Source organism: Caretta caretta, chromosome 27, assembly GCF_965140235.1.
Source record: "Caretta caretta isolate rCarCar2 chromosome 27, rCarCar1.hap1, whole genome shotgun sequence".
Taxonomy (NCBI): Eukaryota; Metazoa; Chordata; order Testudines; family Cheloniidae; genus Caretta; species Caretta caretta.
In genome coordinates, this window is record NC_134232.1 from 6512123 (window position 1) to 6537907 (window position 25785).

At 47.4% G+C, this 25785-nt stretch overlaps 1 protein-coding gene and 1 long non-coding RNA gene across 13 annotated transcripts in view; one reads left to right on the forward strand and one right to left on the reverse strand.

Annotated features, from left to right (window-relative positions):
* Positions 1–25785, reverse strand: part of MARCHF10 (membrane associated ring-CH-type finger 10) — a 100239-nt gene that overhangs the window by 4606 nt on the left and 69848 nt on the right. For 3 of the 12 annotated variants that reach the window (XM_075123695.1, XM_048830461.2, XM_048830464.2), the window contains 3 exons: positions 24992–25158; positions 21479–21588; positions 18103–18216 (listed from right to left, as the gene is read on the reverse strand). In XM_075123695.1, the coding sequence (XP_074979796.1) occupies positions 18103–18216; positions 21479–21588; positions 24992–25158 (391 nt within the window). Of the gene's footprint in view, positions 1–1647; positions 1682–18102; positions 18217–21478; positions 21589–24991; positions 25159–25785 lie in introns of those variants that run through there. The other 9 variants (XM_075123700.1, XM_075123699.1, XM_075123703.1 and 6 more) reach the window with 7 other exon arrangements.
* LOC142070200 (uncharacterized) overlaps positions 23886–25785 on the forward strand; it is a 44541-nt gene continuing 42641 nt past the window's right edge. The window contains exon 1 of the long non-coding RNA XR_012666207.1: positions 23886–23964. This is a non-coding gene — a long non-coding RNA (uncharacterized LOC142070200). The remainder of the gene's footprint in view (positions 23965–25785) is intronic.

Consider the following 25785-nt stretch of genomic DNA (forward strand, 5'->3'; position numbering starts at 1 on the left):
TAAACAAGGAATTAAAACAGGTGAAAGCAGAAGTGGCTTTAATCACAGGGTGGCAATGGCATGTCTTTGGGGAATGTTAACATTCTAAGGATTAACAAAGCATTTCCCACAAAGTTTTTTCTCCACTTTATTTCTGTTTTGCTCTACTTCTGAGATAAAGAGACAAAAGTCCTTCCTGTTGACAGAAGCATAAGACTCCCTATACTGTAGTGTAACTTGGCAAGAATTTGCCCTCAGAATTGATGGGTTAATCTCTTCCTGTATGAGAAAGTGACCATCAGCCAGACAACTGCTCTAAATCTAAAGCTTGCTTTGTTTAAATGCTCTCTGCAACTCACAGCTGTAGGACAGAAAAGTCTTTGTGATATATGATATTATATAACATGGAGGTCAACCCCAAGGATGAAGCTAGAAAATTTACAGGAAGGAGGTTTTAAAACCAAATTGCAAAGCAAATTTGAAAACTGAGGGCTTGTCTACATGGTTGGGTAATGCACTCTACAGGGATGTGATTTCTGAAGCACAGTGATACGTTGCGTTTTAACTGGTCCATGTAGACCAGGGGTAATCAATTATTTTTTGTCAAGATCCAAATTTCTTGGTCAAGGTATAGTCAAGGTCCAGACTTCACAAAAACATTTTTCACACCTCAATAACAATCATGATAATAAGTAAATAAAAGATTTTGCGGTCCATTCAAAAGCATCTGGCGATCTGAATTTGGCCCGCAGTCCGCCTATTCATTACCCCAATGTAGACCCTTCCAGTGTGCTCTAATGGAATGCTCTTTGAAACAGGACTTTGTTAAAGAGCACTAGGGAACCTTTAGTGTGCGCTAAAACTCACCGTCTAAAAGACAATGGCATGACATAGTCTTAGATTTTTAATCTGAAACACTAAAAAGAAAAAAGTAAATTTTCTCAGCAGATCAGACCATGGAGCCTCTACTCATGTTGGTGAGCATTTACACAGGTGACTTCAGTGGGACTATTTACATAAATAAATGCTCACTAGGTTAAGTAAGAGTTCCACATTCTAGCCCAGAGAGTCAAAGATTCTTCTGTAAGTGAAACCAAAATATTTTCTTACAGCTTGTGATTAGTCCCATAAAAACAATCTCACTATTTGCCTTGTTTTATGTGGCAAAGTCTCACTTTTAGTGTTTTTTTTGTGAGCCTGCATGGACAACTAAAATTTCCTGATCAATCCAAAGGAGAAAAGCCAAATGTCAGCACTCAAAAACAATGGATAAAACAAGAAGCCTTATTAAATGGATGAAGTCTTCAACAAATGAGTAACCAACCTTCCTTCTGGGTGTTCTAAAAAGACCTCATAAATGCCGGTATAAGCAGCAAATGGAAGTTTTCTGCCAAAACATTAGCTTTTCCATCTTTATTTTCTCTCCTTATTGCTTTTGTGAAGAACTTCAATTAAAAATCTGTATTCATTATACACTGGTGTGATACAAATCTTCCTGACTATTTTGTGCAACTTGAAATTCCAGAAATCAATCTTTTTTTCTGGTAAGTTAACTTCTACATCTGTATGGGTCTTAGTACTTCCTGCCACTATCTGAGGGTTAGCATGTTTAATGAGAACTAATAAGCAAGAATCTCTTAGAATTGATTCTGAACTCCAAATACCTACTTTCATTTTCCTCTGCTCTAGGCTGTCTTGAGAGCTATGAGAAAGGAGACAAGGATTAATAAAAATTCTCCACATTAACACTGATCAGACATACAATTTAATATACCTAGAGACTGCTATGGAAATGTCTTGAAAACACTTTAAGAAGGCATTGAAATTGTTAAAAAGAAAGATAAGTGAGGAAATCACCGCACTGTAAACACTTAAGATACAAAAAAATGAAGGGTTATTCTTAATGTCACAGTGACTTGTTATAAACAGTCACAACCGCTACCTGGTTTGTTATTAGACATAGCTATATTTGGCTATGTGAAAAGACTTGTTTCTTTGAAGCAGTTCATCCCAGGATCAGCATTTGATTTTATCAGTGTTAATAATATTAATAAGATGTAAAGTTGCAACTTAGTTTGGGACTTTTTCTTTGTATCAAAGTTATTTTTCTCCGTGTAGGAAACTTTGGATTTGAAGCTTCTGGACTTACATAGCATTACATTAACTTCACAGTAATTTTACATAAGCATTCCTTATGTTGTAAGAAGCAGTGAAGACAGAACCAAACCCAGCAGCGACACATCATGATACTACATAGGGTTACAAGTCTGTAACCCTACAAGTCGGTTTGATAACGTTCTCCTCCAGAACTAATCAGAAGTGAAAAGATTTTAAAAGAGGCAAAGCCTTAGCCTGCTACTGTGACAACCTGCATGGTTATTTCAGCAGGGGAGCTTTTGTTACTTCACGGCAAGATGTCACCTAAAACAGAGGAGCACAGGGGAACAGTCTGAAGGGGCTGTAACATCTGAAGTAGGGGATTGCTTGCTGGAGCTATGCCATCAGCTTTGAAGGCTTGTCCGAAATATCGCCTTGGCATTATGCAGGGTGGACAGATACAACGTGAACCCTGAAAATAATGGCTAACACAGGCAGCAAAGATGCAGGGCAGCAGCTGCACCTAGATACCCGAGGTGAAGGAGGTCGCTGAGAGAGACTCAACATCTTGGGTCGCACGGCGTGAAGCCTGTACTGGTAGACCAGGAAAAGGGTTGTGTTACTGCACCTCTGTCTCATCCCAGTGGGACGAGGTATTTCCCGAGTTAATCGTTCACTCTTGGTTTTTTGACCATGAATAACCTAGTACTCAGCACCAGGGTTAAAGCCCCTGCCTTACTTTCAGCTGTAGATGCCTTGTCGGTGCCATCTCCCCTCGGTGCCAACATGACAGGTTCATGCCAAAGCCCCCCAGGGGACGCGCATCCTCTGATGTCAGCAGGCACGTCTGCAGTACATCGTGACAGAGCATCCAATTGTATCTGGGATCTCAGACAGTCCACCAAAATTGCAACTTGGAATGTTGCAACTCTTCACAGGCATGGTCATCAGGTTGTTGTCTCATGGAAAATGGGCCGTCTTGGTATATCGATCACAGGCTGATAAATCACGGATGTCACAAGGTGGAAGATTCTTTACTTCTGTATTCTGGTGGCCCCAACCATCTATATGGGGTAGCACTACTACTGCGAGGTGAGGCTAAGTCCTTCCTGACAACCTGGATGCTTGTCTGCTTGTTTACTTATTGCACGTCTTAAACATCAGCATGGTTACCTCACTGTCATAGTAGTCTATGTGCCTACAGAGGAATCTGTTGACTCAATTAAAGATCATTTCTACAATCAGTTGGAACATCTAGTATGCACAATCCCTCCATATGATAATCTTGTGATCCTGGGTGACCTAAATGCAGTTACTGGCTCCCTGCAAACTGGGTTTGAACAGGTGATTGGTCGTTATGGTTCAGGCACATCCAATGATAACTCTCGCCACTTGCTTACATTCTGTGCCTCCCAAAATCTTTCCATTCTTGGGTCATGGTTCAAGTGGCGACCAATACACAAGATGTCATTACACGCGATAGGCGTCTCTTCACCTCCTGTATATCGTGTTGCGTAATGCACGGCGAACACAGATCACCATCTAGTGGTCGCCCGTATGGTGTTGATGCTCCAATGAGCAGGTAAGCCCTCTGTGATGATGATGAAGTTTGACATCGACGCACTCCGTGTGCCAGGTTTAGCCAATAGGTTTTGTATTGACGTTAGGAACAGATTCTCGGCTCTAGCTAATCTGCCAGACAACGTGACGTTGCCTGGTCCCTGTTCACTTCTACCCTCAACCAATCTGCTGAGCAGACGATTGGCTATAGGCATCCAGCACGCCAACCATGGGAGGCCTTCCAGATAATTAAATTGAAGGCTGCAGCCCTCCAGCGTGGTGATAAGCAAACTCGTAATCAGCTGAAGCAAAAATTTAATTCTATCGCGAGGCATATTATAACCAAGTGGCGGATGATGTCAAATTTGGCTCAGCCAGGGGTGACTTGAAGCCAGCATTCCGCACCATTCACAACCTCAGTGGTCAAGAGGTAGTCACTACAAACGGCATCCTGAACGACAGCCAAGGCCATCCATGTAAATAGGATGATGACATTCTCTCACGCTGGGTGGAACATTATCATGGTGTTCTGAAGCATCCTCCAGCTGCCACTTGTTCAGAACGGAATGATCTGGCATTCTCTGCAGTTCTAGATCCAGACATTTGTACTGATGCACCAACATTGGATGAAGTGAAGTGTGCCATCTCTAATCTGAAAAATGGACGTGCAGCCGGTGCTGATGGCATCCCTCAGAGCTGCTAAAATGTGCTATTGATCCTGCCGCAGAATCATTTCTGGCCATCTTTCATCTGGTGTGGAGACCTGGAACCCTGCCAACTGCCTGGAAGGATGGTATTGTGATCTCACTCTATAAGGGCAAGGGACCATGCAGTGAATGTAAGAACTACAGGCAATGGGCGGTGCGTGAACCGCTGGCTAGCGGAGGCTAGCCCCCAGCCCCGCCCCTTCCACCCGAGGCCACACCCCTTCCATGTGTCCTGGAACCCAGAGCCCCTACCTACTACTGCGGATGCCAGCCCCTGCCCAGGCTGGCTAGTGTCTGCAGGCCCTCCCTCCCCCAGCCCTAGAGCGCCGGGAGGGAGAGCGCATGGCGGCGCCACAGCTTTCCCAGCTCCAGGAAGGTGGGCAGTGTGACCTCAGCCCCCTGGAGCCCAGAACCACTGCTGAAGCAGGGCCTTGGGGGCAGAGTGTGGGCGGGGCCAGGCCTCGCTATTTGGGGATGCACTGCCTCTCCCAGCCTCCCCTATCCACTGCCCACCTTGCTCAGGCCGATCACCTTGCTCTCCATTCCTGGAAAGGTGTTTGTGCATGTTTTGCTGGCATGACTGGAGCCTTTGCTACATCAGAAGCGTCATCCCCAACAGTCAGGTTTTACGAGGAACAGGTCCACATTTGATGCCATTTTGGCCCTTCGCTTGTTGTCAGAGACACATCGCAAGTTCAGGAAGCCCCTGCACATACCGTGTGTTTATCTTGAGGCTGCATTTGATTCAGTCAACCGTGTTGCGTTATGGAAGACTTTAAAGGGCGTAGGTGTCCCTACCACTCTCCTGGACTTGATTAGAGAGCTTCATAATGGAACCACTGACTGTGTTTGTCTGGGGAACTGGATGTCAGTGCCTTTTAAATCAGTATCTGGTGGTAGGCAGGGTTGCGTTCTGGCCCCTGAACTCTTTTTGTCAGGCAATGGATTTCATAAGGCAGTATTCTATCGGGTCCATAGGCATTGAGATCAGCGATCTCTCACTCACAAACCTTGACTACGTTGATGATTATGTTCTTTTAGTACAGAGCCCAGACAGGTTTTGTGAGGCACTCTAGCATATGGAGGAGGAGTCAGCTAAGATTGGTCTCCATGTTTCATGGACAAAGACAAAACTGCAAAATCTAGGACCAGGTCCACCTGTGACTCCCAATCTCTTTGAACAATGAGACCGTCAAATCAGTTTCCAGGTTTTGCTATCGGAGTTCTATACTTACCAGCTCCTCCAGTTCTCACACGGAGGTTCTCCATCAGATTGGCATCACAGCATCTGCCATGAGCCGTTTACAATGGATATAGAATCAGCATCATCTTAGTATGACCACCAAGTTCAGGATTTATTTGAGCTGTATCCTTCCCAGACTTTTGTACAGCTGCGAAACATGGACACTACGCCATGCGGACTGGACAAAGCTGGAAGCTTTCTACATAAAATGTCAATGTCCTATACTGGGCATAAACGTCATCTGTAATGCAGATGTTTATGGTCGTTTGGGTCTACAGACTCCTGGGGCCATTGTCCGGAGGCAACGCCTTATGCTTTTTGGGCATGTCAAAAGGATACCACAAGAAATTCCAGTGAACACCATTTTCCAGGTGGCTTGTAACATCCGGGATAAAGTTCCACCAACCAAGGGGTGGAAGTGACCCAGAGGCAGACCCCCTATTACATGGGTTCATCAAGTCTGTTCTGATGTTGGACTCTCAGGCTCTGAAGCCTTCGAGGTTGCGCAGGAACAGACCAAATGGCGAACGATTGCTACGGCCGACTTTCTGGCTAAGTGTTGAAGAGAGAGAGAGTTCATTGGGAGTGACTCTGTCGGGGGCGGGGGGACGACGACAATTTCTGTAGAAGCACAAAAAAAATCTCTGTCCCCCTGCCAGAGATACATATTCTTCACTGGCTATGCCCCACCCAATAGCTGTAATGTGTAGCTCTGTGGAAGGGAAGGTTAATCAACAAGGGCAGCCCAATGGCAGGAGTGTGCAGTTAGAAAGTGGTCAAAACAGGGGCGTAGAGTATTTCTCAACTGTCTCTCATGTATAGTCTCAAATTTACCTCCTGGCTACCCTTGTTGGCTGTTCTTTCTTTTATTGCTGTAATGTATTTACATAAGAAGTGCTGAATCATGTCTGAGAAGGCACATATTTTTGAAGTGAACCTAGATGACTCACTGTATTACAATATACTCATTATTAGCCAATGACTAATATCAAAGAGCTTCATTGAACAAAAGCCCTGGATCTAAATCTTAGCTCGGTTTTCTGTTTGAAGTGTTTGTTAAAGGTTCCTCATGTTTGCCTGTTGCTGATATCCTGTTTTATAACAGTCTTTGATAACAAGACTATCTGTGACTTCTCACTACAGCAATGTTGTATTGTTTTACACTGAAAATGCTGTGAAGTGTAACCTAAAATACTGAATCACAGTTACAAAAAATATAATTTATGTTAAAGAAACAATTATTTTTAAGCTTCCTGTTGTAGTTTTTTTGTCCCTCGTTTTGCAGTATTTGTCCCACGTCAGACAAGTTTGCCGAGTGTTAAGAACAGGGATCTTATTGACACTAGGGTTCTATTCCTACCTCTCTCACTAGCACGCTATGTAGGTGATCTTACACCTGTCACATAGGCTCAAGTTTTCAAATGTGGCCTGTGATTTGGGGTGCCTCTGTTTTTCAGTGGTCAACATGAGACACCTGTGCCTGACTTTTAGATGTGCTGAGTTACTATTGACTTCAGCTGCGTCTGTGGGTGTTCAACATCTCTGAAAATCAAAATAAGGTGTTTCAAAATGAGCTACCAAAAAATTGGTACCCAAAATCAGAGGCTACTTTTGAAAATGTTGGGCCCCTCTGTGCCCCAATTCATAAGCTTTTTAAAATTTTAAAAATGCATTATATTTAAAAATAGGTATGGTTTGACTTGTTTGTTCCAGCTAAAATTGTGATTTTTGCATTTTTTGCCATGACAAAATTGTGAGTTTTCCAATTTTTTCTATGACAAATATTCAGCCTTAATTAATTGTATGATATGGGCCTTGGAAACTTAAGAGGTATAAAGAGGCTGAAAAACTACTAATTGTAAAGATAAACACATCAGGACAATAATGATGTAACGAGAACTGTTGTACTAAAAGCAATAAAACGATTATTTTATAGTCAGCTTTTCAAAACATAGTGAGTGTGACAAAGTTTCTGCTCTACCTTGGTGGGTCTTGCGCTTATTGGTGGATTTGCTTGCCTTGGAGCTTCAGGCAGCCCTCAGCTTGGCCGTTTTTCTGAACCCACAGTCCAGGTTGACTCCTCCTGTGTCTGACCAGGAGTTGGGAGGATTTGGGGGGAACCCGGGCCCACCCTCTACTCTGGGTTCCAGCCCAGGGCACTGTGGAATGCAGCTGTCTAGAGTGCCTCGTGGAACAGCTGTGTGACAGCTACAACTCCCTGGGCTACTTCCCCATGGCCTCCTCCCAACCCCTTCTTTATCCTCATCACAGGACCTTCCTCCTGGTGTCTGATAATGCTTGTACACCTCAGTCCTCCAACAGTCCACGTTCTCACTCTCAGCTCCTAGTACCTCTTGCTCCCAGCTCCTCACACGCACACCACAAACTGAAGTGAGCTCCTTTTTAAAACCCAGGTGCCCTGATTAGCCTGCCTTAATTGATTCTAGCAGCTTCTTGATTGGCTGCAGGTGTTCTAATCAGCCTGTCTTAATTGTCTCCAGAAGGTTCCTGATTGTTCTGGAACCTTCCCTGTTACCTTACTCAAGGAAAAGGGACCTACTTAGCCTGCTCTCCTGCTGCTGCCCTCTGGCCTAGGCTTTCCTTGCTTTTTGCACCTGCTTTTGCCCCCCCCCCCCCCCCCCGCGACCGGGCCAGATGCTCTCCCCCCTGTCTTTTCTTTTTGTTGTTTTTTTTTCTTTCTCTGCTGTTGCTAGAGTGCTGGCCAGCTGCCGGCCAGCTGTTAGCCCCCCTCCCCACCCGCCCTCGGACACTGCTGCCACTCCAGTGAACCCCCCCCCGAGAGGGGGGGCCCTGCTGGCCCGCTTCCCCAGAGGGGGGGGAGTGGAAGGACCCAGCCCCCAGACCCAGCCGCTTGCTGTTTGTCTGCGGACCCGTCTCCGGTCGAGAGGATTCTTATCACTTGCTCCGGCATTTCTGGAATGCAAAAAAAAAAGCCCGGAACAGACAGAGGAAAAAGCCATCCACCGGAGGAACACCGCCCGGGGAATCTACAAATCGCCTTGAAGGGGGCCTAAGACTGAGTAACTTTCGAACTGTGCTCTCGTGTGGGGGGAGGCCTTGACTGTGTCTTAACTGTGTTTGTAGGGACACAGGGGGTGTGGCACGGAGCTGCCCCCCAATCCATCTGTGTCCTCCCAACCCCCACATTACGATCTTCACCACTGGCCCCTCCACCGTCTTTGCTGGCTGTTTAACATCTGCCTCTGGACTCAGCTGCTCGCCCTGATTCCACCGCGTGGGCCAGAAGCACCAGCCAACCAAACAGGATTCTCTGGACAAGCGTACAGTGGTTCATGTGCCCCCCCTGAACTGTCCACCCCACAGCTTGTCCCTTTCTACCTGACCCCAACTCCTGTTAATCACCTGCCACCGCCCGCCCCCGCTGGGGCATCAGGAATGGAGGGCACCGGGGTGACCTCTGCCGCTGCCATGCCCATTGCCTCCCCAGACTCTAGGGAAGGCCCCCCCCCCCCAGCTGGCGGGAAAGGCCAGGACAAGAAGAAGGGGAAGGGCCCCACTAAAACCACCGGGCCCTTCATGGCAGGGGCCACCCCCACTGCTGCAGCCCCGCCACCAACCACGGCATCCTCCCCCGCTGCCCCCTCCACCAGCTCTGCGGATGTCCCTCCCTCAGCCCCAAGGACATATGCCCAGGCGGCGGCAGCCCCCCCGCCTGCTGCCTCGTCATCTCTCCCGCCTGCTGCCTCGTCATCTCTCCCACCCACCGCCTCCGCCACCATCAATCGCGGCTGGGGCCCCTTTCTCACCATGACAAGGAAGCACGGTGTCTGATGCCTCCTGGTGCCCGCCTTGCCCCACGTGGAGACCTACGTGCGGGCGTTGGTGAGGGTGGTGGGGCCCTCGGCCATTATGGCGGCCTCCAAAATGTACGGGAAGGTCGTTTTCTTCTTAGCATCGGAGGCTGCCGCCTAGGAAGTGGTGGAGAGGGGCCTGGCGGTGGGGGAGGGGGGTGTTTGTCCCCCTAGAGCCACTAGGGGACCTGGGCGTCCGCCTGGTCCTGACCTCTGTCCCTCCTTTTCTCCCCAGTGCTGCCCTGCTACCCACCCTTTCCACCCTGGGGAAACCCGTTTCTGTTATCAGCCCTCTCCCATTGGGCTGCAAGGACCTCACCCTCCATCACATTTTTTCCTTCCGCCATCAAGTGCAACTTTTACTGCCATCCGCAGCGCGTGACGGAGTGGCGCTCGAAGGGTCCTTCCTAGTCCCCCACCAGGGGGCCCGTTACTGGATGTACTTTTCCACAGGGGAAGCCCGGTGCTACCTCTGCCGGGCATCGGGGCATGTCTGGAGAGACTGCCCCTTAGCCCGGCAAGGAGGGGCACCTGGGATCCCCGAGACCCGCCAGGACATCAGCCCCGTCATTGCCGATGCCCCTGGCCGCCCGGTACCCGAACCCGCCCCACCCTCCTCTTCGGACCACCGCTACTCCCATTCAGGCCCAAGGGGCATCTCCCCTACAACGCCCAGACGAGCGGGAGAGCCCCGCCCTCACTGCTGACAATCTAGCAGGGCCTATGGAGGAGGGTGTGGCAGAGATACCACCAGCCATAGGAGAGAGCCTGCCCCAGGGAGAATCCTCCCTCCCTTATGCCACCCCACCGTTCCCCCCCAAGTCCCTGAGCCATCGCCTTTACTCCCTGACACGACCCTTGCTAACCAGCCCCCAGATGATGCCATGGAGGGCTGGGCCCTAGTCCAGGGGAAGTGAGGCAAGGGGAAGGCTCGAACTCCGCCTCATCTACCCGAGATGGAGGCCCCCCAAAAGATCAGGAAGGGGGGCAACGATGCCGAACCTTCTGCTTTGCCCACGAGTGCGTCCCATCCACCGGTGTCAGCCAGGAAAGACGTGGCAGCACTGGAGGGTAGGGTCTCCCCTCCATGGGAGATCCTCCCTCCGAGACCCTTGAGGAAGCCCCTTCTGTCTTGATGCTACCCGAGGCAACCATCGTGGCGGGTGCCGGCGGGGAGAACCCCAGGGCGGCGGAAAGTGTCCTCTCCTCCATGTTCGAGGAGATCGAGGCCTTAGATCTGACCCCGGTCGCCCAGGGGGAGGACGACCTTTTGCCAGCAAATCTCAATCTGGGCGACCTCACTCCACCCCTCTTTTCCCCATGCTCCCTCCCCTTAACTGCTGCTCCCGCTCCCACCTCCGAGGAGCCCCTGGACTCCTCCACCGACCCAGCCGCTGATGGCACCCCGCTGACGACCACCGAGCCTGCTCAGGTGAGAGCCGGTGCCATGCGGCCGGGGCACGAGTCGCCAGGGGCACCCCCTGTTGGTGCGGAGCAATCGACTTCCTTCCCGGGTGGGGGCCCTACAGAAGATAATCCACCTCCTGATGCTGTGGCCGCTAAATCCACCACAGAGCACGCGCCCAGTGTCACTGAGAGCTCCCTCCCAACCCCCTTAACCCTTGAGCCTGATCGGGAGGTGCCACCATCTAGCGGCTTGCCTCCCGAAACCCAGAACCTTGCTTCCGCCCCTGCCCCTATCCAATTTACCTTCTGCAATGTCATTGGTGCCCCCGGGGCTGTCTCCTTCCCTTTCCCAATTGATGACCCCCAGGGAGCGGCCTTTGTGTTCTCCTGCCCCGACCCATTAGGAGCTGCTATTTTCCCTCCACCGCCCCCTATCGCCCCAGAGCTTGAGGCGGGCCTAGAAGCTCCAGCCCATCAGGCACCCTGTCGGGGGTCCGCACCCTGCTTGTCCGTTTTAGTGGACCACAGGGCTGCACCAAGGGCCCCGCCGGGGAACAACCGGAAAACCGTAACCCCCCCTCCCCCCCCATGAGCTGCGAGGAGAGCTGTGGAAGTTTTTAGAGGATGTCCGTGGCTCCTGCAACAAGGTACAGCTTGCTCTCCAGCGATGGAGGGACTTTTCTCAAATCCTCCAGGCCACAAGGGCCCTCATGGGGGAAGGTAAAGGGACGGGGAAGCAGGATGCCGCGGCCTACTGGCGGGTCCGTGTCTTCCGTGAACAATTACTCACCTACGGGATGGGTCACGGACTGCTGCGCGGCCTGCTGGGAGACGGGAGCGTCCCTGCCAGTGAGGACCCCCCCCGACCCTCCCCATGACACCTCTCACCATAGCAACATTGAACACCCGGGGTTGTAGGATGGCTCTCCACAGGTCCCAGGTGCTCTCCTTCCTTCGGGAGGGAGGGCACTCTGGTTTTCCTGCAGGAGACCCATACAGACCCGACCACCAAAGACAGTTGACAGCTGGAGTGGGGGGACAGGGTCTACTTTAGCCATGCCATGGTTTGACAGCCTGTATTCCCCTGACCTATGGCCCAAGGTGCTAGGGGTCGCCGAGGCCGTGCCAGGTCACCTGCTGCATCTCCGGGTCCGTATGGAGGGGCTCATGGTTAACCTCGTTAACGTCTATGCCCCGACATCAGGCCCGGAGCGGCTGCAATTCTACCAGCGGGCGTCCGCCTTCCTCGGCACCTTAGATTCTCACGAGTGCCTGGTCCTGGGAGGGGACTTTAATACCACCCTCGAGGAACAGGACCGCTTGGGGACCTACCAGAGCCCGGCCGCCACGGACACCCTACGGGAGATAGTCGAACATCACTCCCTAGTGGACATCTGGCGCGACCACCACCCGGATGACACTTCCACGTTCACCTTTGTCTGGGTGGAAGCCCATCGGTCGAGCCACTCCCGGTTGGACCGCATTTATTTATCACACTTCCATCTTTCACGAGCCCACTCCTCCAGCATTCGGCCGGCCCCATTTTCTGACCATCATCTAGCCACCGTGACAGCCTCCCTCTGTGCGGAGAGGCCGGGGCCGGCCTACTGGCATTTTAACAACAGCCTGTTGGAGGATGAGGGCTTCATGACGTCCTTCCGGGAATTCTGGCTGGCCTGGCGAGGGCAGCGGCATGCCTTTCCCTCGGCGCGGCAATGGTAGGACCTGGGGAAGGTGCGTCTGCTGCGACTACACCCGGGGCACCAGCCGACGGAGAAATGCGACGATAGAGCAGTTGGAAGGGGAGGTCTTAGAGCTGGAGAGGCATCTGGCTGCCAGCCCCAAGGACCCGCTCCTCTGCGGAGCATGCCGGGAGAAGCGGGAGGAGCTCCGGGCCCTCAAGGACCATCGGGCCCGGGGTGCCGTTGTTCGATCCCGCATCCGCCTCCTTCGGGAGATGGATCGCGGCTTCCGCTTCTTCTATGCCCTGGAGAAAACGAGGGGGGCCAAGAAACACATCACCTGCCTCCTGGCAGAAGACGGCACCCCCCTCATGGAACCGGTGGAGCTGTGTGGGAGGGCCCGAGCCTTCTACACAAGTCTTTTCTCCCCAGATCCGACCGACCCTGGCGCTTGCGGAGTGCTTTGGGAGGAGCTCCCTACGGTCAGCGCGAGCAACCGAGACCGGCTAGAGTTGCCTCTCACTCTGGCCGAGTTCTCGAAAGCCCTCCGACGTATGCCCACTAAAAAGTCTCCAGGTATGGATGGGCTGACCGTGGAGTTCTACCGCATGTTTTGGGACGTTCTCGGCCCAGATCTAGTCACCGTCTGGGCTGAGTCTCTGCAGAGCGGGGTCCTCCCTCTTTTGTGCAGGCGAGCTGTGCTCGCCTTACTGCCAAAGAAGGGGGACCTTCGCGATTTACGAAATTGGCGTCCCGTCTCGCTCCTCAGCATGGACTACAAAATCGTAGCAAAAGCAATCCCGCTGTGGCTAGGGTCTGTGCTGGCGGACGTGATCCACCCAGACCAGACCTACACCGTCCCGGACCGCAGTATCTTTGATAACCTATTTCTGGTTCAGGACCTTTTGGAACTTGGGCGTAGAGACAGTCTGTCGTTCACCCTCCTGTCCCTGGATCAGGAGAAGGTGTTTGATAGGGTGGACCACGGGTACCTCCTGAACACTCTGCGAGCGTTTGGCTTTGGACCCCAGTTTGTGCGTTTTCTCCGGGTGCTGTACGCTTCCGCAGAGTGTCTGGTTAAGCTCAACAGGACCCTGACCGAACCGGTCAGCTTCGGGCGAGGAGTATGGCAGGGGTGCCCCCTCTTGGGCCAGTTGTACGCTCTGGCGATCCGCAGGAGGTTGACAGGGTTGGTGCTGCAGGAGCCAGAACTGCGGCTGGTCCTGTTGGCGTACGCTGATGACGTGCTCCTCGTGGTCCTGGACTCGGGCGACTTGGCGCGGGTGGAGGCTTGCTAGGCCATCTATTTGGCAGCCTCCTCTGCCCGGGTCAACTGGGTCAAGAGCTCTGGCTTGGTGGTAGGAGACTGGTGGCAGGTGAGCTCCCTCCCACCCGTGCTTCAGACCATCCGGTGGAGCGCGGGTCCACTGCTCTACCTCGGCGTTTACCTTTCTGCCACGCATCCCTCTCCGCCGGAGAACTGGGAAAATTTAGAGGGCGGGGTGATAGAGCGGCTCCGGAAATGGACGGGACTACTCCGATGTCTCTCCCTTCGTGGGAGTGTGCTGGTGCTTAATCAACTAGTCCTGTCCAAGCTCTGGTACCTGGTCCTGGCCCTGGGCTTCCTGACCAACCTCCGGACATCGATTCTGGGGTTCTTTTGGTCAGGAATGCACTGGGCCCCTGTAGGGGTTCTTCATCTACCCCTGAAGGAAGAAGGACAGGGCCTGAAGTGTCTGCACACTCAGGTCTGTGTCTTCCGCCTCCAGGCCCTACAGAGGCTCCTTTATTGTGCAGGCAGTTCAGCGTGGAGCATACCGGCGTGCGTCATCCTGCGCCGCATCCGAGGGCTCCGATATGACCGGCAGCTCTTTTATCTCTGTCCAGGAGGTCTTCCGCAAGACCTCTCCGGGCTGCCGGTCTTCTACCAGGACCTCCTCCGGACTTGGAAACGGTTTTTAACGACCAGGTCCGTGGCGGCCACCGAGTAGGCAGATCTCCTCGCGGAGCCCCTGCTACACAACCCCCAGCTCCGTGTGCAGGTGGCGGAGTCCCGCTCGGTGCGCCAGAGTTTGATCGTGGCAGAAGTCACGAGAGTCAGAGACCTCCTGGACTATGACCGGGGAGACTGGCTGGATCCCCTGACGCTCGCTCTGCGCATGGGGCTCTCCAAACCTCGTACCCCCCCGGTGCGTACTTCAGGAGGTGAAGGCCGCTTTGCCGCCCGCTGCTAGAACTTACCTCGATCGGGTCCTGCTCGAGGGCACGCCCCGCCCACCCTCTACCCCAGGCTCGCCAGACCTTTTAATTGGACCCCTGCCCCGTACACCCAATCGACCCCCTCACCCCTTTACGGCGAGCCAGCTGCATGAACTGCAGCTGGTATGCTTCCAAACCGCGCCAAGGAAACATCTATACACGCTCGTGCTCCACACCCTTCACGCTCTCACCCTAGTGTCCTGCCCCGACACAAAGTGGAGAGACCTTCTGCCACCTTTGGAGGGTGAGCAGCCCCGGTGGGCCAGCCTATATTCCACCTTGGTTCCGAGGCCCGTCAGGGACATCAGTTGGCGGCTTCTTCATGGAGCTGTGAGCAAGGGCACGTACTTGGCGCGGTTCAACGCCATCCCAGATACTTGTCCCTTTTGCAGTTTGAGGGAAACCCTGGCGCACGTATATTTGGAGTGCGCCAGGCTGCAGCCCCTGTTCTGGCTCCTCTCAAATCTTTTATTACATTTTTGGTTGCATTTTTCCCCTCACCTTTTTATTTATGCACTCCCCATCCGTGGCCTCACAAAGTCGTGGGATCTCCTAGTTAACCTCCTCCTGGCCCTGGCTAAAATGGTCATCTATAAAACCAGAGAGAGGAGGTTGGCCGATGGAGTTTCCTGTGACTGTGAGGCCGTTTTCCGATCCTCGGTTCGTTCATGTATCCGGGTGGAGTTCCTCTGGGCGGTGTCCACCGACTCCCTTGATGCTTTTGAGGAGCAGTGGGCGCTGTCCGAGGCTCTCTGCTCGGTGTCCCCGTCCGGCTCCCTTTGTTTTGACCCTTTGATTGGGGGAGAGAGTAAGGGGCCCCAGCCATTGCTGCTGCAGACACCACCACCTTAGAGGGGTCCTTTCACACGTGGGTGCATGTGCCCCCCCCCGGGTTGTCCACCCCACAACCTGCCCCTTTTGTTGGGTGCTTTCAGAGGATGGAATTGTTGGTGACACTCGGGTGTGGCGCCAGGTAACTCAAGGGGGTGGCAGACCTTGAGAGTCGATGAAGCCCCCTCACTCTGGACCACCAGGTAACTCGGAAGGGTGGAAGACCACAAGAGTCGAGGAAGCCCCCTGCTCTGGGCCCAGGCAAGCTTGAACACTTCCCTCCCCTGAAGCTAATGAGAAAACAACTGTGATTGGTTGCTGTGTTACACATTGCATATGCTGTTGTTTTGTTTTGTAAGTGTGTTATGCAAATAAAAAAAAATCGCAAAAAAAAAATTACTCTCCTAGTGCCATCTATATCCATCTGGCTCGACCCTGTCACATGAGTATAAAGTGAATCAAGAGAATCCAATATCCCATAGGTCATGTTCTAATTAAAATCCTTTCCAGCTTCCAGACAGTCAGGATTGAAAGCCTCAGTTCCCATCGGTATCAAGGAGAGACCACAGATTAGCTACAAGCACCAAAGCCACTGGATCAATATATGTGACCTTTTCAGACCAGCTCAACTATATTTATAACACTCCAATGAAGCAGTGCTCTGTGAATTTAAAAATAAAAATGTCATTCCAAAGAGCTCCACAAGGTACAGAGCAGTTTCAGCTCCAGATGGACTTTTCCTGCCAATTGAATGAAAGCCTCTGCGGCAGCTTTGCAACTCATCAGAAGTGCTCTAAGAGAACAGAAATATGTCTTGCTCTGAAATATGTTCATGATGCCAACAAGCTGCAACATGTCATTTTTTTTATTGTAAAATATGATACCAGGTGCCACCAACGGATGCATTCTGAACCATCCTGAAGTCTTGTGTATATGCTTGAAACACAGCTTCGTCCTGGTTCTCAGTTGCATTAAAGACCCCTTTATACTACTTTGGCACCAAAAAGCAGCCTTAAATTGGGTGGAAAGAGCCCCTAGAGTATACCATTTGCACTGGGGGCATGACTGGCTGGTGTAGCACTGATATGAGGACCTTAAAATGACCCTGTTGGATCAGGGATTGGATCAGAGGCATGGTTGGCATGCACTGCACTATCAGTGGGATTTTCAAATGTACCTATGTGACTTTGAACAAAAGTCCCACTGAAAGTCGCTGACACTTGTTCTCCTAAATCACACAAACACTTTTGCAAATCCTGACCTTCAGCTATTTTTTTTCTTCTCAGGGCCCATATGTGGCCATGTGAAGCAGAGTGAAACGAGAGTAGCCCTGAGCCACCTTAACCATGCCTCAGCTGCAGGCATGTATTAACTGAGAATTCGGCCAGTTGGGTCCACATTCAAAAGTGCTTTTAATGGTGCACAGTTGTTGCCAATACTTGTGCAATTGCGTTTGCTCAGAGAATGGCTTGCCACTGTTGTAGCCTGCCCCACGTCGCTCTTGACCATTGCTGCGCTAGTGCCGGTAGAAAGCACTGGTATGGCAGCTGCACCACTGCCTTTGGCGTGTCTCCCAGCATACTTTTATGAGGCTCCTACAGCTCTTCATGCGCTTACCCTGTGCAGTATCTCCAGCGCTTCTGACTGCAATGTTATGCACAAAAGTTTTCTGTTTACAGGGTGCAATGCAGCAGACTCAAGATTTATTTTATTTAAAAAAAGTAAAGAATCTTTTAATGTAATACTGCTGTTGTTCAGTTTTAGATAGCTGCTATCTTACACACTGAATCATTATTTATACAGGCCACAATTAAAAACAACTTGGTATAGCAGCTCTCTAACCGTGGAGCTCTGCTTCCACAAACCCCATTTCACGGATCTGGGTGGGGAAGTCTGGGAATGCACTGGTACTGGAACAGCTAGAGGGAATTCTGTGTGCGATCACTGTAAATAGGTTTACGTTAACCAGATTACCCAGATTGTGGATACAAGGCACTAATACAAATTACAGGGGTACAACTCTGCTCTAACAAGGTTTTTGGGATTCTCATTCTTTAATGGTTCAGGCTGCATTTCCACATGCACATATCTATTTTTTTTTTTTAACTTTTCTTCTACTGTGGCTGGTAACCAAGGGAAACACATAAGAACCCCCCCCCCCCCCTCCCATTGCACAGCTGTCTCTTGTGGAGCTGCCAGAAGGGGTATGGAGCATGTGTAAGTAATTGGCAATCAGTAGGGGAAATACCCATCCTGCACTGGGATAGCATTAGGCAGGATTGTAGCTTGTACCTCTGTGGAAGGCTTAGGTTAGTGAATAAAACTTCATGTGGCTGATTTTGAAAAAGAAAGACTGCCATAGATTCTAAGTGGATTGCAGAACTTCTGTGGGCTTGACAACTAGGGAGGCATCATTGGCTGGATAAGGAGCCATGTAAGTAAAAAATGAGTATATGATATTAGTGGTGTGTGATTTGAAGCACTATCATTTTCACTCCTCTTACCCTGTCTCTACTGGCTTGGTTGTAGTTTAGTCGCATGAGTTCTGCAAACCTCTGTTCATAAAGGTGAAGGAGCAGCACAAGGTAGAGACCTGAGTTCATTAGCTCACTTTGTGCCTGTGTGCAGAAGAGAGCCAATTTATTTACTGTTACTGTAACCCTGGTTTCTAAAGACCTTAAGGACTAGAACCAGTACACAGTTACTTCAGCCAGAGGCTATATTACCTCCTAAACTCATTTATTAACTCTGAACTATCTTCCTGGCTTGTATTTAATTTCTTAATTACTGTGAGTAGTGACTATCACATACAAAAGCCTAGCATAAGGTCTCTGCACTGACAAATGAGTGACCTGGCTTAGATTTCTGATCCAGTCTGTCAGACTCCAGGGCCAGTAGGGACTCCCAGCATTCCTAAAACACAACATACTAAGGACATAGAGTGGATGAGAGATCCAACACTGACCTTTGGCAGGCAATTAAAGGAGTAAAAGACTCTAAAGAGAGTCCTCTCTAAGGCTCACCCTTGGATTAGTAAATTCCAGAGGGGGGGGGCGCGCTAAGGTCAGAAGGGACCCTTATGATCATCTAGTCTGATCTCTGGTATAAAACCGACCATAGAATTTCATCTAGAATGTACCCTGCGATCACATAGGAAGGAAATGTAAAGAGGAAAAAATCAGTTGGGATCCATACAGGACAAAATAGGGAGAAAACAAATATAAATTAACTCCTTGGCACAAGTAATGGCAAATCTCAGCTAATAATTAACAAAAAGATAAAGCTATGCCATCTTAAACTGCTGTATATTTTGGCACATATCAAATACAATACAGATCATCAGGTCTAATAAGCAAATGAGGAGTGGGCCTTTCCATAATTAGATGGAAGTTCTCCAGGGAAAACCATAAGTGTGGAGAACTCAGCATATGGCACTCTTCCCTTTCAGTGCTACACCATGGAGTAGAGTATGCTATGCTGCTGGATGTTTCAGCTTTCTGATATGATTGAAATTTGAGGTCCTGACCATTTGTGGGCATTAATGATCTCACAGCACTTGTAGCCATCACAGGAGTGCTGACAACCCACTGTCTTGGCTGCACTCTGGGTAGGTAATTAATTCTGCCTCCCCAAAATCCCCCTCTGTAGCTGAATGTTATTAATTGTGAATCTAATCATTCTGCAGAACAAAACATAAGAATTATTTTGCCTGGCTTTTGACTATTTTTTTGTTTACATTTTATTCTCTGTAATTTAGTGCATCAAGCTGCCAATGGTGAAAAGAATCACTGAAATTAACAATAATAACAATTTCCCTCCAAATACACTTTTCATATTGCTAGCTCAGAATGGCAGCCATCTTTCCAGCTCAGAGATAATTACATGTCACTGCTGAAGCAGAGATTTTTTTTTTTAAATGATAAATTTTTTAATGGGGCACACTGAACACTAAATGAACCCTTGAAGTTACTGATAATAGTGCTGGATCTAAGCAGCATGTTCTTGATTAAGAATATTGTCTTAAAAATTAAGCATTCAGGTACAGTAGTCCCTGAGAGGCATAGCCTAAGCACAGGACCAGGAGACAGGTACTCATCAATGCTAATTGCTTCTCTGAACTTGAGCAAGTCACTTGGTCAAACTTTTTCAACAGTATCCTCTGTCAGTGCTACCACTATAATAAACCTAAGAGATGCTCATTAATCTGGAAACTACAACCTTCCTTAAACTACAACATTCATCTGCATGGCTTAGCACTTACAAAATCTCCTCAAATCATTTTTTTGGAAACTGTATCTTCATTGGTTCTTTTGGTGTTTTTGCTTGTTTGGGTTTTTTGTTCCATTCAGAGAGGGAATTATATTCCAAGCCATGATGTTCTACTCTGCTCTTTCAATGGGTATCTACAGACAATCTCATTCTAAGTGAACCTTTATATTCCTATACATTTTACAGCACAATGGCAAATCAATCAGCTAGAAAATAGCTTGGTGGTATCACTTCTGTCAAAGCATGCTGGGAAATCATTTACTTTTTTATAACTAAATAAGGCCTAGAGCAATGCAGATGGGGAAATATACACTGTTTACTGCAAATAATTTTGAGAAACACAGTCTGGTAGAAGTGGCTATCTTCTACAAATCAGTGGGAAAGACTCTGGCACACTGCAGTATTTATTTAGATTTCTATAAATGCTAAATAGCATATCTATCCATATGTTTTAGGTGCTTTTGGCATAACTAAAATACATCACAAATAATACTTAAAAGTGCATCAGTACAAACATATAAATCACAAACAGATATATAAATCACAACCAGCAAGCAAGACCTCCCACCAGCTTAATTCCCCTTATCTCTCCAACAATTACTCATCCTTACAATTCCATCCATTTTCAAATGCCTAGGAAAAGAGATGAGCTTTGCAGTATGCCCTTAAATATGAAATTTGATGTTTTGAATTGTCAAACTACCCAACATAGGTACAGCCTGTAATTCTGTAAAACACTTTAAAGTTTGAGAAAGGGTGTGTGTGCTTATCACTTTAATCTGTTTATGGTTCAGTGTGATTATTCCGGAGTGTAGAGACTCTGCTATTTGACATAGTGCTTGCTTTTACATATTTTGCCACTCCCTCACCAGCATGACCTACCCTGTCATTCCTGTCTCCCTTTATGAACAACATTTATTTTGTTTCTGAACAAGCTGACCCCCATCACCATCTTATAGTAAAGTATTAGAACTCCATGCTTGGGATAATTATCTTCTGGAAAATTAAGCAGATTACTCTCTTTGGCAGGCATAAAGCTAAAAAAACTATATTTATTGTGATGCTAGGTTTGTTTTCTTACAGCTCTCAATATCTGTGTCTTACCCCTGAATTTTTCTGTTTAAAATGAATTTATTCAACTTGTTTCACAAACAGCACTTTAATATTAATAATGGGATGATGTTCAATCCTTGAAATTAAAAAATCCACCTGAATCTTCTCCTTGTCTGTGTTTTTTAAATTGTAAGATGCTGAAGAGGACAACGAACCTTGGCTAGTCTTCCCCTCAACAGGCTTTCACGCTGCAATGTCATCTCTACCTAGCAAACAAGAATGTTATTCCCCATCTCCAAATGTAATTACAAACTTCCTTCACTCAAAGCCTCGTGATATTGGGCAGTTTTGTGAAATGAACTGCGATTATTATTTTCAGACTCTTATTACTCGGGCTTTTTTACATGTCTTTAAATCTGCGTAAAGAAAAATATCTCTTCCTTGCAGTTTAGCTGGCTTCAGTGTATGATGGCAGATCATTACACACCCACAGTACTGCAAGCCAGCAATACCAAAATAGGATTACAGGCCTTTATTTGGAAAGAGTCAGTTTCTTACCTGAGACTGTTGGTGATTTCTGTAATAGTCATTCACATCAAAATCATCCAGATCAGCTATCAGGCTCTGCTTACACAGTTCACAGGTTTTCACTGCCCCCAGCTCAGCACCTGAAATTAAATGAGGAATTAAATAGAGTGTTGAACTTATAAGTCCATATTGAGCACAGTGTCTCTGTATATTACAAAATCACTACTATATGGAACCTTTATTTTTAAGCCATTTTTTACTCAAGGTTGCCAGCTCTGAATCTAAATTCCATTGAACTCTATTCTAATCATGCCCATTATTATGTGAGCTTTGTATAATGGTTTTAAATACTAGCTGTATTGTCTATTACACTCCATGTGATGTATAACAGTTTACAAAACTGTAACTGATATGGGTTACAAATGCAGGAGTTATGAGATGCATACCTTGATCAGTATGGTTTATTTGACATAGAAAAGTAATATTTATGTACATTTGTTTCAAACAAATGGATATAAGTTCAATTAATGTAAGTGGCCATTCACAACATTTCAGGGCCAGATTTCCAAGATTTCCAGCACCCACAACTGGGACCAGATTTTCTGATGAGTTCAGTTCCCATTTAGGTTCCTAAATAAAAGCCAGATTCTCAAAAGTCCATTCTGAAACCACTCCCATTGTGACACTTTTGGCCAGACTTTCAAAATTGTTCAGGAACCAACATGCACCCAGTATGTTGAGATCTTTTGGAAATCTGGCTTTTCAGTCCAGTGCCTAACTGGAAGCTCAGCTTTTCTGAAAATCTGGCCCTAACTATATGGGCCTGGCCCATAGGGACCAACTCACTCAAGACTGACAGTATGATGTGAAATACTCTTTTCTCTTGCTTGTTATCTATAAATGTATGTTATACTGTAGAAAAATAAAAAATAAGAGTCCAAGATAGATTCTCCCCCCCCCCCCTTGTAAATTGAAGAGTCAACAGGCAGAGTTGAAAATGGTGAGTAAGATCTAACTCAGAGGGTCAGTTTTCTTTCTGGCAGGCCATTTCATTAGAGGAATCTTTGTAACAAGCCCTCTCTCTTATCACCATTTGCTTCTCCAAGTCCTTAATTCCACAAAACACTAGAAGTCGGATTATAGTCCAGGAACCACATTTGAAAAACGACACCTCCAGATAACCAGTAAAACACTTCTATTTGTATTTATTTGTTTTGAAGTCTCCCGGAATTTTGCCACTGACTCCAGTGAAAACGAGACTGGACACTCTGGCTATTCTCTTTGACTGCATAGTGAGACCTCTACCTTCTGAAATGCAAATTCACTGAACTGGTGAGGATAGTGGTGAAAAAGAGAAAAGGTCCAGGAAAATGCCACATGAGTCTCAAGTAAAATATAACCATAACATCCACATATCAAGTCTCTGCGCTTACGGCCTGGTCAATACCAACCAAATAAAGGTCCAGTGTGCTGCCTAGTATTTTCACTGGATCATAGAATCATAGAATATCGGGGTTGGAAGGGACCTCAGGAGGTCATCTAGTCCAACCCCCTGCTCGAAGCAGGACCAGTCCCCAATTAAATCATCCCAGCCAGGGCTTTGTCAAGCCTGACCTTAAAAACCTCTAAGGAAGGAGATTCTACCACCTCCCTAGGTAATGCATTCCAGTGTTTCACCACCCTCCTAGTGAAAAAGGATGTCTTTCCTCCCCTTCCTGCCCAGCCCCCATCAACAAAGAAGGGAACAATCGGCTTCAGTTGCTTTCCACCATAAAAATGACACTGAGACACACCTCAATAAAGAGGAGGAAATTAATAAAATCCTTTAAAAAAACCTCAAGCAGATTTTCACCCCCAAATGAAAGAAACTCTAGAGACTCCATGAAATCCTCTTGAAACTTTGCTATTGCCATTGATTTTTTGTGTGTGGAAGGCAGTCAGATATTGTGGTGATGGGTGCCTGTATAAAACTCTAAGATAGAACAATGCATTCCAGTTGCTTTGGGGCCCACTGTATTATATTTAATATGTGGTTAGTATTGTTTAAAAGCATGTGTCCTTCTATAACTTTTCTTGGGCATTGAAAATAATCCAAGGTTATTACAGATACTCAGATCAGGGCCTTGCCCTAAAGACAAACACCTTTTTTTTTTTTCTTTTTTTTTTTAAATCCTTTGCTGACCAGAAGTCCCACTTCTGCCCATCCAAACACATAGCTAATCAAATGCCAAATGAATTTCCAGTATACTATCTGAACACTCTCTCCCCTTGCTAGTGTTCTTTCTCACTCTGGCTCCCAAGCTGGCTGGCTGAACTCTCCCTGAACCCAGGGCAGGATCTGGGGAAGATGAGGGAAGTAGCTCACTCCCCTGATCCTGGGGTCAGTCAAGAATTTGACCAAGGATTAAGAATCTGCATTTAACTGCTACATCCTGTGCTGATGAAGAATAAAACAAGGTTGGTGTGGGCTCCTGTCTTCTTGAATCTAAGAAAAGAATTTGACACATATCTAAACAGTAAGTTCTCACAATACATTGAATTAAGTGATAACAATAAGCAAGTTTATCTCTGGAGGCTGAGATCTGAGTCTGTGACTCTTATATGACACTGACTCCTCTCCTTCATTGCTAGCTGCTAAATTGCACTAATAGGCAGCTAAAACACATACATGTATGCTCAATATTCCTTTTCCATGCAAGCAATGGCTTAATTGATGTGTGATTTCAAATGTAAGGGGGAGTGGTTCACAAGACAATCTTTGTATTAAAATATGGTCCATATTATGCAAAACTTTGCAAAACCCTGCTTTGCAATTCACATTTATAGCACTATAATGTTGTTGATCTTCATTCAGGACAGGAATAGAAATAGAATACCAGGAATGTTTCATTTTAGTATTAATATGTCAATACCAAGGTGGGGGATGAAGATCAGGGAAGCTTGCATAGCAATAATTTGCAGTATACCTTTCTCTAGCTATCAGATATTTTCATGAGCACTAAAATTCATTCTATGCAGGTTCCTTCTCCCCCTACTTCAATATTTTTTAAAAACACATGTTTTTCTCACTTTATGGATTTGTCATTCAACATGCTCCCTTTTCTCCCCATTAATTAGTCTTACATGTGAAGTTTATGGATCCTACAAAATTTGTTGTTCACATGATGCTGCTAGTAATGTGTAAATCTCTCAGCCTTTGGTGTGTGTGTATATATATATAAATTGGCTTATTTTATATGGTAAACTCTGGAAATTTAGAATTTTAGTTCTGGCCATTGGTCAACAGATGAGCACAAGTCTAAGCAAGGCCATCAGATATTTGCGGTAATTTGACCTAATTTTTGCATTGTGGAAAAAGACTGAAATGTTGACAAACCTATGGGATAAATTCATCCCTGGTGCATAACGCCACTGATATTACCTGATATAGCTCCACTTATGTCAGGGAGTGATTCCAAAGGTGAATTTGGCCCTCATATCATGAGGTTTCTTAAACTAGTGACATGCTGTTGCACTTGTAGTACTCTCTTCTCACATTCCTACCTGATTTTATCTTAGCTTTCAGCCATGTTTTTAGACATTCCTGATGAACAAACTGTAGGGTTCCTACGCACCCACATGGTTCTACCAGTGGATTTGTTAAAGAGCCCCCAGCAATCTGACATATTCGGCATTGGTCTCCTTCCTCTTCTGAGTCTTCGGCCAGTAGACTAAAGACACAATAGAACAAATCAGAAATATTCTTTCACCAAACTCTACAGTCTAACATTAGAATTAATTTATACTTTAATTAACATGTTTTGGAGGGGGGGGGTTAAAGAGGCTTCCCTAAACATCTTTCAATATATCTGTGATCTGAACAAATAATATCCAATAGGTTGCAATTACTATTCACTGTCAAACTTAAGATGTGCGGGGGGGGGGGGGGGGGGAGGAAATCTTGTTGTTTCTAAATCCTCGGTTTTTTAAAAATTTTTGAATCCATGACTGACAGTGTACAGCTCAGAAACTACAGCCACTGTTTTTTATACAAGAACCACATTGTTTTGCTCTCAACCCCTGCAGAACCAGTTAGGGTGTGGTAGCTAATGCGTACTGCCTTATTTGCAAAGCTGTGATGTGTTGAAATCAAGGAAACAAATGGAATACAATTTTTTTTTTTAAGGGGAAATATATTTTAACTAGAAGGAAAAGGACCAAAACAGTGTATGGGGATGAGAGGATATTTTAATGACTCCCTAATTACAAACAATGGAGAAAAATGTGATTTTAATTTTTTTTAACTAAATTACAATCAACACTTCTTGCATGCATCAAAATGACCAGAAAGGATTCAC